The 16,302-nt window shown below is 44.3% G+C and overlaps 1 protein-coding gene across 7 annotated transcripts in view; it reads left to right on the top strand.

The window, feature by feature from the left end:
• LOC138567600 (uncharacterized) overlaps positions 1-16,302 on the top strand; it is a 1,191,853-nt gene that overhangs the window by 903,261 nt on the left and 272,290 nt on the right. For all 7 annotated transcript variants that reach the window (XM_069645994.1, XM_069645989.1, XM_069645987.1 and 4 more), the window contains one exon: positions 14,135-14,328. In XM_069645994.1, coding sequence (XP_069502095.1) covers positions 14,135-14,328 — 194 coding nt within the window. The remainder of the gene's footprint in view (positions 1-14,134; positions 14,329-16,302) is intronic.

Raw genomic sequence — 16,302 nt, 5'->3', positions numbered from 1 at the left:
ATCCCCCACTAGAGGCCAACCTTCTCTCAAAGGGGCAAATGCCCTTAAGGGAGTCAATTCACCAAAATTCCTGGGGTTTGCGAAATTGACATCATGCACCTGATGACATCACAGTAAGTGGCATCACATAATGTTTGAGGCCCACACCCCACCCCCATTGTCATTGTTGGACAATAAGTAAATTACATTTAATCCTGGTGGAATCACAGGTAGCGCCGTCACTGGTGGGTAGAAGCTACCTGTGGCAGTGCCAGGAACAGAAAGCAAAGAAGACTTGTAAAGCCATGTTTAGTTTCTGTACTTTCTGCACCTGTTCCGCACCTCTCTTGCCCTTTCAGCATTGAGTAGGTAGCTGTAGACTAGGTACATTTGCAAAAAGGGGTGGAAACACTCAAACCCTTTTGTCTAATTAAATTACTATTTATTTATTCAGTTATGCTGTCAAAAGGCAAATAAATGCGTCATTCATTGTGTTAGCACCTCCCTGCCCTGATATCATATAAACGAAAGGAGTGCATAGTTTTTGGCGTCCGCTCCCTCTCCACCGCCATAACGCAGATAGGAGTGATGCTTTTCACTAAGGCAACCCTATCAACCTAATCCTGGATCAGTCGATGAATAAATGGACCCGCAAGATCTAGCAGAAATGGACATGCTATAACCAATGTGATGCAAGCAAGTGACGTCATTACACACGCAGATGCACCCAAAGCAGATATCCGCCCACCTTGAAGATACACGAACACTATGTCAAACCTGTATTTAGACATGAAGACTGTTACCTGCACCTGGTGTTTGTGAGAAAAAGCCTGATGCTTGGTGTGCGCAAACCTGTCTGTATTTAGTATACCAAGACTGTGTGATACAGTGTGCTGCAGTGGTGAGGAAAAGTAGGTGACTTCTCACTGTCACCTATATCAAAAGGAAAGCTCAGAATGGGTATCCTCACTAACCGAGCTCGCTTTCATAAGCAATAGACCAAAAGTATCATATATGCACCAAAGGGGCTGGGTTTATTAAACGAAGAGAAAAAATGAACAACAAAACACACAGGCAAAAGTAGAGCACCTGCAAAAGGTTGGTTGATACATATAATGTATGTTCACATTTGAGGAGAAAACTAAGATTAGTATTGCAGATGTAATTTGTATTTAGAAGTCGCCACGCCAACACGTGTTTCGACCCTCTGGGGTCGTCTTCAGGGTGTATGGTAATTATTATGTCATTACATGTGCAATCAGACATACATCAGTTTGAGAAATAATACAGGAGAACAATTAGAAAACCTTTTTAGTCCATCAGATAGCACAGAGGAGAGAGAGGGAACCAAAAAAGAGAGTAAATTTGAATTAGTTGGTGTTGGCTGGTGCCACTAAAGATACATGAAGGTGTTGAAACATTTCAGTTAAAAGCTAACTTTGGGTGGTCTTGTAATTCCCACATCCTTGGTCTTAAAACTGTATTTAAGCCACTAGGGCATGATTATTCGTTCTTTCTGTGTTGCCCTCTTGGGTGCATAAGGAAGAGAAAGCAAAGTAACTTTGAAGGGGGCAGATTTGTGTTTTCATCTAGACCACAGTGTAATTTAGTACCAAAAAATATGGTAGTTAAGAATAAATACCTGCAATTGTCAAAAAGCGGGAAAGAAAGACATTGGCTCTTGTCCAGCTCAGTTGCTTGTTGCTTGCCTGTAAGCTGGGCTAGCTTTGTTTGTTGGAATCTAATTCCACTGGAAAAATAAATGATAATTTGGGTGCCGTTTAGTTATTTGGTCCACCTTTTCTAATCTCAATTGTAGATGAATAATACATATTTGGCAAATGGATTTGGTAGCTAAAGCACCAAGATGATGCTGGCTTACCTGCCATTTAGAAATTGTAGTGAAAACTGTGGTTACTGGATTAGTTTCAGTGCAGTATTTCTGTGACTTTTGTTGAAGCAGAATAGTGTTCGGTGAGCCGGTTCTGACATGTCTGTAAAGACATTGATAGGATCGAGTGATCTGCAAATTTTAGCCAGACATCGAGTACGGCCGTAAAAGATCAGTGAAGACATTTGTCTGCACTTACCTCGTTTATCGCATTGTTGCGTGTGATAGAAACTCTGCTTGGTTGCAGAGTAAAAAGACGCTGTAGGGAAACAGGGAGCTTTGGCTCCTGCTACAGGTTGCTATGTGAATAAGTAGTTCACTTCTGGCCACATGATTAGTCACGTGACCAGCGCGTTGCCTGGCAATTCTACCACATCCGTAAAATTGTTTCCTGAGTCATTCTGACTTGTGAACAGCGAAAAGTTAAAATGTTAGAACACTATATAGAATGCTGTAAGTACAGCTCGCTACCGTGCATGATAAACCCATATGTTACAAAACAAGTGTGGACAGGGCATGAATGTCTTCTGAGATTGGATATCGGGATGGCTTTGATTTGTTACCAGGAGCTAGTGCTGGTATAATGGACAGCTGTAAGTATACCTCACAGTTTGTCTAACTGACGTGCAAAGGGTGCACAATGTGACAGGGGGCGGGGTTTAATGATCCCCACTATAAAGGATTAGTACTGGGTCTGGGTGAAAAAACGGAGCTGGATGATCTCCGAAAGTAAAGTTGATATACCAAAGCATAGAAGTCCAGTAAGTAGAGTAACCAGTAAATAAAGTGGATGTACCCAAAGCATGGGAGTTAAGTAAGTAGAGTAACCAATTTCCAATCACTGTTAATGACAGGGCTCGAGTTTGCATTTGGCCCATGCAAGTGATGACTTAAAAGAGTATGAAATATATATTTAGTGATATTTTGGCATATTATAGCATTCAGATAACTTGCCAGCAGGTTCATAGGAAGACATTAAGCTTGTGTTCCTGGTTGAGGCCGAGTTGGAGACAACGTAATTTGCATATCATACGTGCTTATTGTCGTTGCAGCATCAATTGTCTTTCACCACCTCTCGCATGTGGTTTGATCTGTTGTAAACTGATGAATCTGATGTCCCTTTGGTGATCTAGTTGGTGGTAGGTTTGCCAATGTATGGCAAACAGCAATTTGGGATCCTGACTGTTGAGTTTGACAAAGTGTTCACGGATCCTGACTCGCAATTCGCGGATGTTACTGCCTATATATATTTTCTTGCAGACACATTGTATACCATAGATTATAAACTTAGAGCGACAATTCATAAAGTCCTTATATATATAATGAATATGTATGCTGAAACACAAGGCAAAAGAAACAAACACAAAGCGTACTTAATGTAGAAATGCAACAGTGATAAGTGGACATTTTGGAAAAGATAGGTGGCACAGCCACGTTCGAGTGAATGGGAAGCATTGAATAAACCTCGAAGCTGCAAGGGGAACCCGCTTGCTGAATTAGCAGAAAACACAAACCCGAACAGACCAGACAATAGCCATACAACCCTTGCCAAAGTTACTGTGGAAAGGGAGGATTGGATGCTAATTCTGGGAGAAATGTGATCTGTCACTACATGAAGCCACTGTGACCCCAGAAGTGTAAACTGGTAACAAGTGAGCACCTGGAGCAACAGCCAAGGAAATCCCTCTTGGGGAAGGAAAACCTTATCAATGTTAAGGCTGTTGGAGGACGACTGTATTATAGGAGTCACCAAATGAACATCCTGAATGCCGGATACCGGAAGAAGGAACAGAAGTCAGCAAGGGTGGAGGAAACAACGGCTGGAGGAAGAGGAGACTACCAGGGGAAGAGGCAGCGAAGGACCAGGAACCAGGAATCAGAAGGAACACAAAGAGGGAAAGGAAGGAGAGTCCGCTAGGCAAGCATCGCGATGCAAGGGCTTGGTCATTCTTACCGTATATATATGGTGTCTGCATGGTGCCAGGCTCCCTCTTGCTGTGGGCATGAGCATCCCCGCGTAATATAGCGTGCATGGTCCTTTGCGTGCACCATGTTGGAATGGGGCAGGTAGTCCTACGATGCCACGAGAAGGTAAACTCCATCGATCACAGAGGGACGAGCGCTGCGATTCCATGATGCGTACATTTTGTACACCAGAATTAAATGGCTATTCAAGGCTGCAGTTAAACAGATGTCCTCACAATTGATAACATTGAGTCACAGGATTAGTTTAAATTGTGACATGACTGAAGTTCACCGAACAGCCAACACATGGCCTCACAATGTAAAGAGTTACATTTATTTCACTATATGTATAGTGCATAATACCGGGAAAGCAAGTCACTAGGCAATAGTCATATGACAGCTGAATAATTACCCCTTTAGTATAAAGTTTAAATATCACACATGTGCAAAGTTAAGAATCAAAATAGAGTGCTGCAGAAAAAGGGGTTACATGAGATAAGATATGCAGTCTCTGGTGAAGGCTAAGGGGACACATCACTCAAAGAAAACATCTTGATTTGAATAAAGAGGCATTTATTGCATTCCCAAGTCCATCGAAGAGCACAGACACCACAACTCAACTGTGAGTTTATTTTAAACAGCATAGAGCAGTTGTGTTGACAAACCCCACCCACCAGCTATAATTGAGTGGAAATATTGAGTCTACATGCTGCCTGTTTATTTTCCGGACCACAGGAAAAAGAGCTTGCAGAGCCTTATAAATAAGTAAAATGGCCCATATTTGAAGAATGGCTAATGTTTAGGGCACTAGAATGTTGAGACCTCTGCGCTGATCAGTAAGCTAATAGGTATACCGTGCTACTTGTGTGGGGGTTCAAGAGGGTCAGTGCCCTTCTGTCCCAAGTATAGGTTTCCACAGTTCTAGACAAGATGACACTTCTCACATGTGCTTGGTAACTAAATACACATGACTACATTTTCTTAATTATAAGAACTGGCAGACACCGTTATTTCAATGCAATATTCTTTAATTCTGTAGCCAACATTTGTTTCGAACCTGCTGGGTACTTGTCAAGGCAATGCTCTATGGCATTATTGGATAGGTCGATGCAGTTACAATTATCCCTATCAGAGCCTTAATATAGTCCTGATGACAGTCGTATATAGAGGTATCAAGAATAGTGGATGTCCTTGTTAGGTGCAAAGTGCGAGAAGCGTGTTCATTCGATCTGCACAAAGAGCAATTATGGTCCAGAGGGTGTCCCCTGCATGACGTATTTTCTTAATGGAAGATAGAACCCTGTTTTCACAGGAACGCATGCCAAAAGGCTACACTTGGCTGGCCTAACCAAGCCCCCTTGAGGTGAAGGGTTCTATCGTCAATTAGGAAAATACTTCACACAGGGGACACCCTCTGGACCATAATTGCTCTTTGCGCAGATCAAATGAAAAAGCTTCTCACATTTTGCACCTAATAAGCATGCATTGTTGTTGATATCTCTATATTTGACTGTAATCAGGACAATATACTAAATTCTTCCACTGGCGTAATTGCAACCGCATCGACCTATCTAATAATGCCATAGAGCATTGCCTTGACAAAGACTAGGGAGGGTAGAAACTTGTGTTGGCTACAGAACTAAAGAATATTGCATTGAAATAACGGTGTCGGTCTGTTTTTAGAATTAAGCCAATTTAGTTTTGTGTATTTAGTTACCCAGCACATGTGATGAGGGTCATCTTGTCTAGAACGTATTCGAAGATGCATTGCTTGCAGATTCCATGTATCTGTTTTTGAGAAACAATCACCCTCTCCTTTCTACTATCTCCTAGATTAAGAATGTTAAACTGTCAAATCTAGTTATCTCTTTTGAGCAGATTCCTGTGCGATATCTTGTTTGCTTTAGTTGGTTTTAAGTAATATCCCTTTTTTGGATGGCCATTTCTTATGCTTATAAGTATTGGTGTAATTGCTGTTATGACTGAAATTGAAAGTACTCCATTTGAGAAGACCTTTTTAGAGCCCACTTTCCCATCGCTCCTACACTTCTAATGATTTGTTCTTTCTGCATTATTTGTCCTGCCATTGGGGCAAGGGCTCTCAAAGTTAAGGTTATGTCAGTTCTATATTGGTTTGAAAACAAAAAGAAATGTGGTAATAAAAGCATTTAAATTTAAAAAATGATGATGTGGTGTTGATTAGAAATCCTGTTTTGTAAACTACAGGACTTTGTGTTTTAGAAAAATTCTACTAATCCTTTAGCCACTTAAACTGCGAATATAATGGCACTTTGGAGTCCTTTCCGAATGTGACATTCTTTTTAGATTCTTTGTATTAAGATTTTAATTGCTTACTAACTGGTTCTGGGGAGCATTAAGGCGGTGACTTGGGGCTGAGTGGCAACCTGAGTTAGTGGATGTTGGTCCGTGGACATTATGGATAAGATACCTGGTCACACTGCCTTGGTCACATGGTTGGAGCTAATCACAGTGCCTTATTGCAGGCCAGTTCTGGGCCCTGTCCTTTCTCCACTTCACCAGACAATAAGAGTAGGCGAGCTCTAAAAACTGGGAGCTGGTCAGGAACCCCTTCATAAGGCCATGCACGGTCATGCACCCGTTTCCCATTTAAGTGTGCTTGAAGCATTCTCTGAGCAGACTCAAAGTTCCAATGTAGTAAAATGTAACTTTAAGTTTAAGGGAAATCATTTGTATTCACTGCATTAGTAGAGTGTGTGTAGATACAGATATAACCTCACTAGCTCTCTAGAGTAGTCATTGGATGGAATTTGAGAGACCTGCAGTGAACTCAAATGTTCAGAGTCTACTTCCCGGACATGGAAAATCCAGTGAAAGAAATAGTTGCAAAAATATTGTTGCCCAGCAGAGTGATATTGATATTGATATTTTATTTCTATCGCGCTCATACACAAGCGTTTCAGAGTGCGATAAGGCAAGGGAAGGGCAACAGGGGAGAACAAAAACAACGATCTTACTAGGCCCAGTGACATTGAGAATGTGCAAGTGCAGGTTAGAGGGGGAAGGGGGAGAAGTACATGGAAGGGGGAACAAAAGGACAGTGCGGCACGAGAAGGAAAAAAAACAAAAATAATAATACAATAATAAATAAAAAGGCAGCAAACAATGGGAGTGCAGCCAGCAAGTGGCAAGTGCTGGGTTTATGGCAGAAGGCCGGGTAGGTCTGAAAGTAGACCCCAGTGCAAGGGGTGGCTCGGAGGCAGTGTGTGAAGGTGGCAAGATGAGCAGGTACCTGGGCCCGGAGGACAGAGGGTGGCCAGGCGCATGGTGCCGAGGGAGAGTAGAATCAGCAGGGGAGAGGAGAGGAGAAGGCAGAAGCAAAGAGGAAGGTTTTGAGGTGCTTCTGGAACCAGAGATGGTTCTCCTCAAGTTTTAGAGTGGCAGGGTGGCTGTTCCAGAGGGAGGCCCCAGCCGAAGACAGAGATCTACCCCCAGCTTGTTTCTTTGAGAAACGACACGACTGACCCTGAGGGAGTTAGAGGTAGAGGAGCGGAGTGCTCGAGATGGGAGGTATTTGCAGAGGGATAGCTGAAGGTATGATGGACCCAGGCCCCAGAAAGCCTTGTGGACAATGCAGAGGGTTTTGAATTTAATCCTTGCATCCAATGGGAGCCAATGGAGAGATTTCAGAGCTGGAGAGATACGATCCCAGGGCTTGAGGCCAAGGACAAGTCTCGCATTCCTGTTCTGGATAAGTTGTAAAGGGCGGAGAGTAGAGGCAGGTAGATTAAGAAAGAGGCTGTTGCACAAGTCCAACTTAGAGAGAACCAGAGCTTGGGAGACAGTGAGCTTCTGTGGGAATGAGAGGAAAGGAAGAATACCTCTGAAGAGGTGCAGTAGGAAGTTTGACTTTTTTGATACATCAACGATGTGGGCGGAGAAGGAGACTGTGGAATCAAAGGTGACACCAAGGTTCTTGGTCTTGCAGGTAGGGATAGGAGGAGAGCCAAGGGAGGCCGGCCAGAGAGTGAGGGGAAAGGAAGGTGATGGTGTGCCAATGAGGAGGATGTCCAGCTTGCTGGCATTAAGACAAAGATTGTTGGCGGCGCACCAATCTTGAATGGCAGTTAGGCAATCAGTCATGAGAGAGGTGGAGGAGGTGGCCGAGGGCAGCCTGAAAATGAGTTGTCGTCTGCGTAGCACTGGAAGTTTGAGCAGAGATTGCCAATACAGCGGGAGAGAGTTGCCAGGTATTGGATTTAAAAGCCAGAGCAAGAGATTAGACCCCTGGGCAACACCACAGGTGGAGAGGAAGATAGATGATAGGAAGGACCCAAATTGAACCTGGGAGGATCGATCAGAGAGGAAAGAGGTCAGCCAGGCCAGAGCCTGATCGGTGATGCCCAAGTTATCCCGGAGACGGTTGAGCAGGATGGTATGGTTGGCCGTGTTGAAGGCAGAGGAGAGATCAAGTAGGATGAGAACAGATCCGCTAGAGTCAAGGTTGGAAATCAGATCTTCACGGATGTTCTGGAGAGCAGTTTCTGTGCTTCTGCCAGATCGGAAGCCAGACTGATGGCCGTGGAGACAGCCAACAGAATCAGAATGAAGGTTTAGCTGAGAGATGGCCAGCTTTTCAAGGAGTTTGCCCAAGAAGGGGGTAATGGAAATTGGGCGATAGTTGGCCGGACAAAAGGGATCCGCTGTGGGTTTCTTGAGGAGAGGATGCACAAGGGAGTGCTTAAGAGGGGAGGGGAAGGATCCTGAGGCAAAGGAGTGGTTGCAGAAGTCGGCAAGGGCCGGAGCGAGGGTATCAATGTGGTCCTTGAGAGTTTTAGAGGAACAGGGATGAACCTGTTTTGACGAGGCTTTCATAGATCGGACTTGTCTAGCGACCTCATCACGGGAGAAGAGAGGAAAGGAAGAGAAGGAGGGTGGGGGTTGGCTGGAGGAGGGTCAGTGAGTACCGACGGAGAGGGGAGAGGAGAGGGAGTGGAGGAGAGTGTGGACAGGATTAGTCTTACCTAGTGTTATTTCCAGAATTTAATTTGCATGCTGGAAGCACAGGAGAGCTCAGCTCAGTACAGTCAGTGCTGTGGAAGGTCAGAGTTGGCGGAACTAACTTCCAAGATGGCGGACAGGCAAGTTATAGGCTTGGTCCAGCTCCTTAAGTCAAAAGCAGCCTCAGGTGAACTCGGGAACAAAAATGAATCCCAGCCCTCACTGAATTAGAAGCCACCTGTGCAAACTCTCGCTACAAAGTCCTGCTTGGGTGGTACATTTTAAAGGTACACACAACAGGTTCATCAATGGGGGTTGCAGTAGGCTTGGGTTTGGCGAAGAATGGAGAGCAATTGAGGATGGAGAACCTGGAGGTGGCAGCAGAGGAGAGCAGGAGGAGGTGGTGAGAGCTAAGAGGGTTAGTGACATCAAAAGGCAAAAGAGGGGCAACACGAGGTGTTGAGAATCAGGTTGCAACAGGAGTTGGTGAAACCCAAGGCGAAAGAGGACGTGATCACATCAGAGGCTGAAAGTGTATACTGAGGCGGTGGATGAAGTAGCATTATGAGATGTAGGTGGTAGTGAAGGTGGTGCAGAGTAGGTTGGCAGTATAAGGTTAAGGGGAGAAGGAGTTGCCCCAGAGGAGCAGGAGGCTTGGAGGTGCTGACGGTGGGTGAAGAAATCTGAACAGACCAGGTCGTAACAGACCCAGAGGCAGAAGAGTGACTAACAGCAGGTTGATTATTTGAGAAAGAGATGAGAACAATTGGGTAGCAAAGGATGGACCAGAGAGAAGGCAAAGAGCAATCTCCTAGCTCTCCAGAGCTGGAAGGTTCATGCGAGCCCAGCCAGCTTTAGGCAGGACCAGAGAGTGAGAGGAGGAAAAAGCCTGGGTTGGGGGGATTATTATGACATCAGAGAGGGGAGGTAAGCGGACTGGGGAGAAAGCGTAGACAAAGCCAAACCCCAAGGGTGAAAGACGATGTGCCCAGGTGAGCCATGGATAAGGGAAGCCTGAAGCCTGCATCTAGATCAGGCATACAAAAAGAAGGATTTGGGTCATCCTAAAGCCTGCTATTCCAGGAAATGCTGAGAAAACCCCTCTTGACTTGTATGACCTTGGACCATTAAGGCAGAGGCCAAGAAACCCTAGCCACGCAGCACAATAGAAGAGACATTACACAAGGGGATGGTCTCAGCAGGTAATGGCGTCCAATCCCAGCTAGGGGAAAACCACCCTGACCTGTTTTGTTGGAAAAACCCATTTTCATTTAAGTTGGACCATCTTGTAACAAACCCACAAATATATATAGAACTGAAATAGGGTTTGTTTCTGGTGAAAAAAGGGCAACGTCACTGGCTACGAAAAGGGAATTTTTCCTTGGGACAGATTTATCCATTTGGAAGTAATTTCACACTCGATAGTTAATTTATCAGTGACATGGGGAAAACAAGTTTGTAAATGAAGAATTAGACTTGTTTGTCCTGTGGTCTTTACCAAATGAAATGCCCTTTACATTTACAAAGCCAGACCTATTGGCTTTTCCAATACTTGGGTGGGTTTTTGCTCCAAGCGGTCTGCTTAAAATATCAATTTCTGACTGCAAATCCATCGGTCTCAACTTAATTGTGGCTTTTAAGCCTCTTCTCAAGTTCAGTCATGTTCTTGTGATTTAGAAAATGTTCAGCTATTTAATTTAAAGGTAATGGGTCAATTGAAATTTGACCAAGTGGGTCCTATTCAGACACTAAATTGTTAAGCTTTTACAGCAGTCCAACACACTGACCTGCATTAAAGTACTTTGCTTGTACTCATTTCAGGTGAACATATTTGCACACATTGTTCGCTGGTTTCACGTGTAAACTTTTTGTTCTCATGCCTGTTAGGAATATGATGTGATTTTGTCCTTGCACTGCATGGCATGCTGTTCCAAAATGACGAATGCAGCAAGTTGATGCAGTGACAAAAGTTATCTAAAATAAGTAGTCTCCAAAGCTATCCAAAAGTAATCCCAAGTATATGAAGTGTTTTTGAAGAAATATAAACGTAATTTGAAGAAATCCAAAACTAATTTCAAGTGCTCTAGCGTTTGCATAGGTTACTTGGTTGTTAAATCAATACCTATATGTCAGCAACGGATTTGAGTTTTTTAAAAATGGCTTCTATCAGATCCATTTGCATCTCCTCCACCACTGTGATGGAAGTTTAAGTGTTGAATTTTTCTTTTTTGCACTTCCCTCGTACCCTCCTTCTCCATGCCCTGAGAACCAACGCTTTAGCTCCATTCTCTGCCCTCTTGCCCTTTAATTTGTCTATCATTTTTTGTTTTATATAGCGATAACCTGCTGCTGCCTTGTGACATTGTAAACATGGACGAATGTTGAAACTCACACACAGGCAATTTAGTTAGCAAGTTGGGGTACTAGAAGGCGGTTTGTTTCTTATCCTAGCTAAGTGGGGTAAAATATATTGATTTATCAAAACAGGATCTAAAAGCAGATTTAAAAAGTGAGTTGTAGTCAAGATATTGTCAAGCAAAAATGAAACAGTTTAACTGAAAAGGGATTTTGCATCATTCGCAGCTTAATCAAAGGATTTCATGCATGACCACGCATGTATTTATCCATTTACAAGTTTTCTATAGCACATTTTAAGGGCCTTTTAAGCTGCACAGTGACATATGATGACAACAGCTGTGCATGTGGGGTTAAATCTTCTCAGCTGGTGGCAATGCCAAACGGATACCGGCATTATCGGGCGTTTGAAGTTGTGCTTGACACATGAGAACCAAAACCTGTTGGCTTTGTGTATGCATGTCCTTTTAGCAGTCAGTAAGCCTTGGAATCTATATTTGCTGTGGGCAGTAACAGATGCTATTTTCTGCTTGTTGTGCGGACCCACTTTTATTCTCTAATCACGTGGCATCTGTATTAAACTTCTTTAACAGCCCTCTGCCCCCAACGTAATGCCTGGCACCAGAAACAGCATAGACAGTTTTTTGGAAGTGACTATTTTGATTGAAATCACCAATGGACTGCAATTGCAGCTCCAGGACCAAAATAGCTTCTCCCCAGAATTCAGCAACATGCCAGAAATATAAAAGATGTCACAGGTGGAGTGACCTCATAAGACTTGCTCATTAGTAATTTAGTTTGGGGCCTATTGCACATGCCTGTGTGGCCAATTTTTGAGGACAAAAGTGTTTCTTTCAGACTTTAATCATATGCATGTGTTTCGGTATGTCAGCTGCAAAGTTGACCGTGATTGGAAAAGGCCAAATCCTTTAGATCACGTAAACTCAAGCAGAGATGAGCGGAGGCATCTACTAAAGAAATAATTACACAATTGTAAATTAAACATTTATCACACGTGACATCCTATTTCTATTATTTGGTATTTATTTCCCCTGGTTTCACTGGGTCACAGGAACATCCTATCTCCATGGTTTGAAAGTAGCTGTTGCTTTCAACTCTGTCCTTTTGGGAGTTGGGTAATTTTGTAAAGTAGTTCAAGATTCTTGACCAAATCTGCTGTACTAAGTGCCAGAGTGATTCAACATTGAGCTGTTTGCACTTTGGTGCTAGGTGCATAAAATAATAATTTCATAAGTTGAATTGCACGCTTGTATATAGCATGCCCGATTCCTCCTGCATCTAAGCACTGTAACAACAATGAGGAAAGTCCAGTAGAGAGAGGTTCCGACCGATGTGTAAGCGGACGGATTAGTCTCCGGACTCTGATGTGGTGACCTTGGGACTTGAGGTGTCCTTCTTGGGAAGTGCTCATTGTGTTGTGGGAAATTTATGGAAAAGCTGTGCTATGGGGGTGCGGAAACCACCCATTAAGTTAATTATTTGAATTTGAGACTAAAATTACGTTGCCATCGCCCAAGAAATATTTCATTAAATAGCTCATGTTTTAATGGGAAAGATTTCTTGCGCATTTCAGGAAGATTTGTAATTTCGGTTAGTTGGTGGTGAGGTTGATGTTGTATCCAAACCATCAGTACGTTTATTGGAGAGTGTCTAACAGCCCTTTGACATGGTCATGAATGGATCAGCCCCACATCTTTTGTATTTAGCCTCGAGGGTAGCAAGCCTGTTGTGGGAGTCTGATCTTAGGTGCCTTGTTGGCATGTGATGCTGCAAGACCATGATGAGGTAGCCCACGATGCAGTTTTGTAGAACCATGTGGACTATGCATAAAGGTTTCAGTTGTGACCTCTATGATCTCTATCCACACAAGGGCCTACAAGGCAGGCATGATGTGGTTGAAGGTTCGTGGCTGAACATGAGTCAAGCAGTGCTGTTCTGGGCTGTGGCTTTTACGAAGGCCCTGTATGTGGCGAATACAGTAGTCGTGTAATGTTCCCAACAACAGGATGAAGACTATTTAGTGAAACACCTGTATGAAGGGAGGACATTGTGTAACTGGCCTAAGAGTAGAAGGCTTATCCCTGCATAGGGAACTTGCCTGCCTTATAAATCTTCCTGTGAAATGTCTCCAAAGAGTTTTTTAGCTCATTTTTTCTCATTCAATTTTATCTGAATCCATGATGAACTATAATTGTACAACTGTAAACTGTTTGTATGTGTGTAATTGTTTTATGTGACTGGTGTTATGGCTAACGCTGAATAAAACAGTTCGATTTCCTTTATACATACTATTTGTCTGCTGTGATTTGGGTGACAGAAACTGTCTGCCTGTCAGGATTTATGTGCACTGGAAGAGCTGCATTGTGTGTAAGCATTAGTGCTGCAGCAGCATATGTGCTGTTGGGTACTGTACATCAAAGCGTATTAATTGATTCAGGAATGAAGCTCCTCTCACCAATCGACTTATATTGCAGTAGTCTGCAAGGTCTTCTTGGGGGGGGTGGTCTTTGAACTTGGTCTAAGTGTTAATTCAAGTTTGCTGATATGAAAACATTCATTCAGTCTTGCAGTTTGTAACAGTGTCGATTCCTGACAGTTTGAACTCATCCACTACCCCAGAAATGGGAAATAAATAACATCATACAGAACTGGAAGATTTATAAATGTACATGTGCTCTGACACTTTCTATCATTATGGTATGACGATACCCAGTGGTTAGGTTGATTGTGCCCACGAAATTAGCAGCCTTCGACTGAGCTCATCAACTTCTGCTATAGGGCGTGCATTTATTTTCATCACAACCACATTTGATCCTTTTTAATTCACACAATATCTCTGGACTCTCGACCAGTGGACTCGTCTGTTGACTTTGGTAGGATTCAATCACCTGAATGTATAGTATCTTTTGCATCACATAATTGCTTTCTCTCTTCCTTTCCTAGGGCTGGAACATGTCTCCCACCTATTTCTGGATCAGACCAAAGTCAGCGACTCAGGCATGATTGATTACCTGGAATCGGCTCCTCCCTGTCTCACGCAGCTGAGTCTTAACCAGACGGGAATAACAGAGAAGACACTATCCATTCTGCCCCAGCAAGTACCCCAGCTCCGAACTCTCAGTATCAAACAGACACAAGTAAGGAGGGTCAGAGGAGGACAAGGAGGTCTTTTGGTATAATTGTAAATGAATGTAGCAGGAAAGGTGGGGGCCATGGTATCCTGAGGCAGGAGCCAGTTGTGAGTTGGGGGAGGGGTTGCCCAGAAGGAGAGCAAGGATGTTGAAATAAAGGAGGGCACTAGGAGATGTGTGTGTGTGTGTGTGTGTGTGTATATATTTCTGATGTTTGTTCCAGTTGGGCTTCTCCATCAACGAAAAGAAGTCCAGCCTAGACCCCAGCCAAATCAAACAATTCCTAGGGGCTCTAATTCAAACAAAGGACGGCCTCGTCTTCCCCTCCAACGAGAGGGTCCAAAACATGCTGTTTCAGATCCCTCAATATGTGACCGGTCGAGAGGTGACGGTACGCAAAGCAATGCACTTGCTAGGCATGATGGCGTCGTGTATTTATTTGGTACCTCACGCGCGCCTGCACATGCGCCCTATGCAAGAGTGGCTCAACAGCCAGTGGTGTCAGGCCAGCCGACTATGGGACGATCTAGTGGTGGTCTCGCAGGCCTTGGTTCTCTCGCTACGGTGGTGGACAAAGGAAAACCTGGAAAGAGGGAAACCCTTTGCCACACCCGCGGCGGAAGCCACTCTAACCACAGACGCATCCCTCACAGGATGGGGGGCTCACCTATCCCATCAGACTGCTCACGGAGTGTGGACTCCGAACGTAGCATCCAAACACATAAATCTACTGGAGCTACTAGCTGTGTTCAAGGCGCTAAAAGCCTTCCAGGAACACCTACAAGGCAACACTGTGTTGGTCCTTACAGACAGCACCACAGCCATGTACTACCTCAACAAGCAGGGGGGCACCCACTCTCCAGGACTGTCCAAACTGGCCCAAAATATATGGAAGTGGGCTCTCAAACAAAACATGTTCCTACTGTCACAACATGTACCAGGGGAACTCAATCTGCTGGCAGACAAACTCAGCAGAGATTTCCCCCTGCCCGAAGAGTACGAATGGCGACTGCACGAAGACATCGTCTTCGACGTCTTCACACAATGGGGATTCCCAGAAATAGACCTATTCGCAACCCTGGAGAACTCACAATGCCTAAGTTACGCCTCCAGGTACCCCCAGAACCAATCCAAGGGGAACGGTCTGTCGATGCAATGGTCAGGGAAATTTGTTTACGCTTTTCCCCCGACTCCCCTTCTCAACAAGGTGGTGCACAAGATGCACCAGGAACAAGTGACCATGATACTGGTGGCCCCAATGTGGGCCCGACAGCCTTGGTTCGCTCACTTGATGGAGATGTCTCTATCTCCTCCAGTGAAACTCCCCTGCCCGTACAACATGCTGTCACAAGACAAGGGCAGGACTCTGCATCCATGCCCCCAGAACATGAACTTAGCAGCTTGGCTCCTGAGATCATAGAATTCGGACATCTACAGCTCCCGCAGAGATGCATGGACATCCTCAGGGAAGCCAGAAAACCTAACACTCGCCACTGCTATTCTAGCAAGTGGAAGAGATTTGTCATCTGGTGCAGAGGAAAAAGCATCAACCCAATTGACTGCTCTCCCACACATATTGTTCTATACCTGACCCACTTATTGGATTCAGGTCTAGTGTTCAGTTCCATTAAAGTCCACCTAGCGGCACTTTCTGCATACACCACTTCCCAACTCAAGGTGTCGTGGTGGAAGATCCCTGTTATAAAGGCCTTCATGGAGGGAGTAAAGAGAATACACCCCCCGATAGCTGACCCAGCTCCCGGATGGGACCTTAACGTGGTACTTACCAGATTCATGGGCTCACCATTCGAACCCATGCACAAAGCATCTCTTAAAGACCTCACTCTTAAGACTGCTTTTTTAATAGCTATCCCCTCCATCAGGAGAGTAAGTGAACTACAGGCTCTTTCTGTTCTAGACCCCTTTGTTACAGTTCACAGAGATAAGGTGGTTCTACGCACGCACCCAAGGTTTGCTCCG

This window comes from Ambystoma mexicanum, chromosome 2p, assembly GCF_040938575.1.
Source record: "Ambystoma mexicanum isolate Mex_15411 chromosome 2p, UKY_AmexF1_1, whole genome shotgun sequence".
NCBI lineage: Eukaryota > Metazoa > Chordata > Amphibia > Caudata > Ambystomatidae > Ambystoma > Ambystoma mexicanum.
Note: the sequence above shows the minus strand (reverse complement) of the source record. Positions and strands in the feature narration are given on the sequence as shown.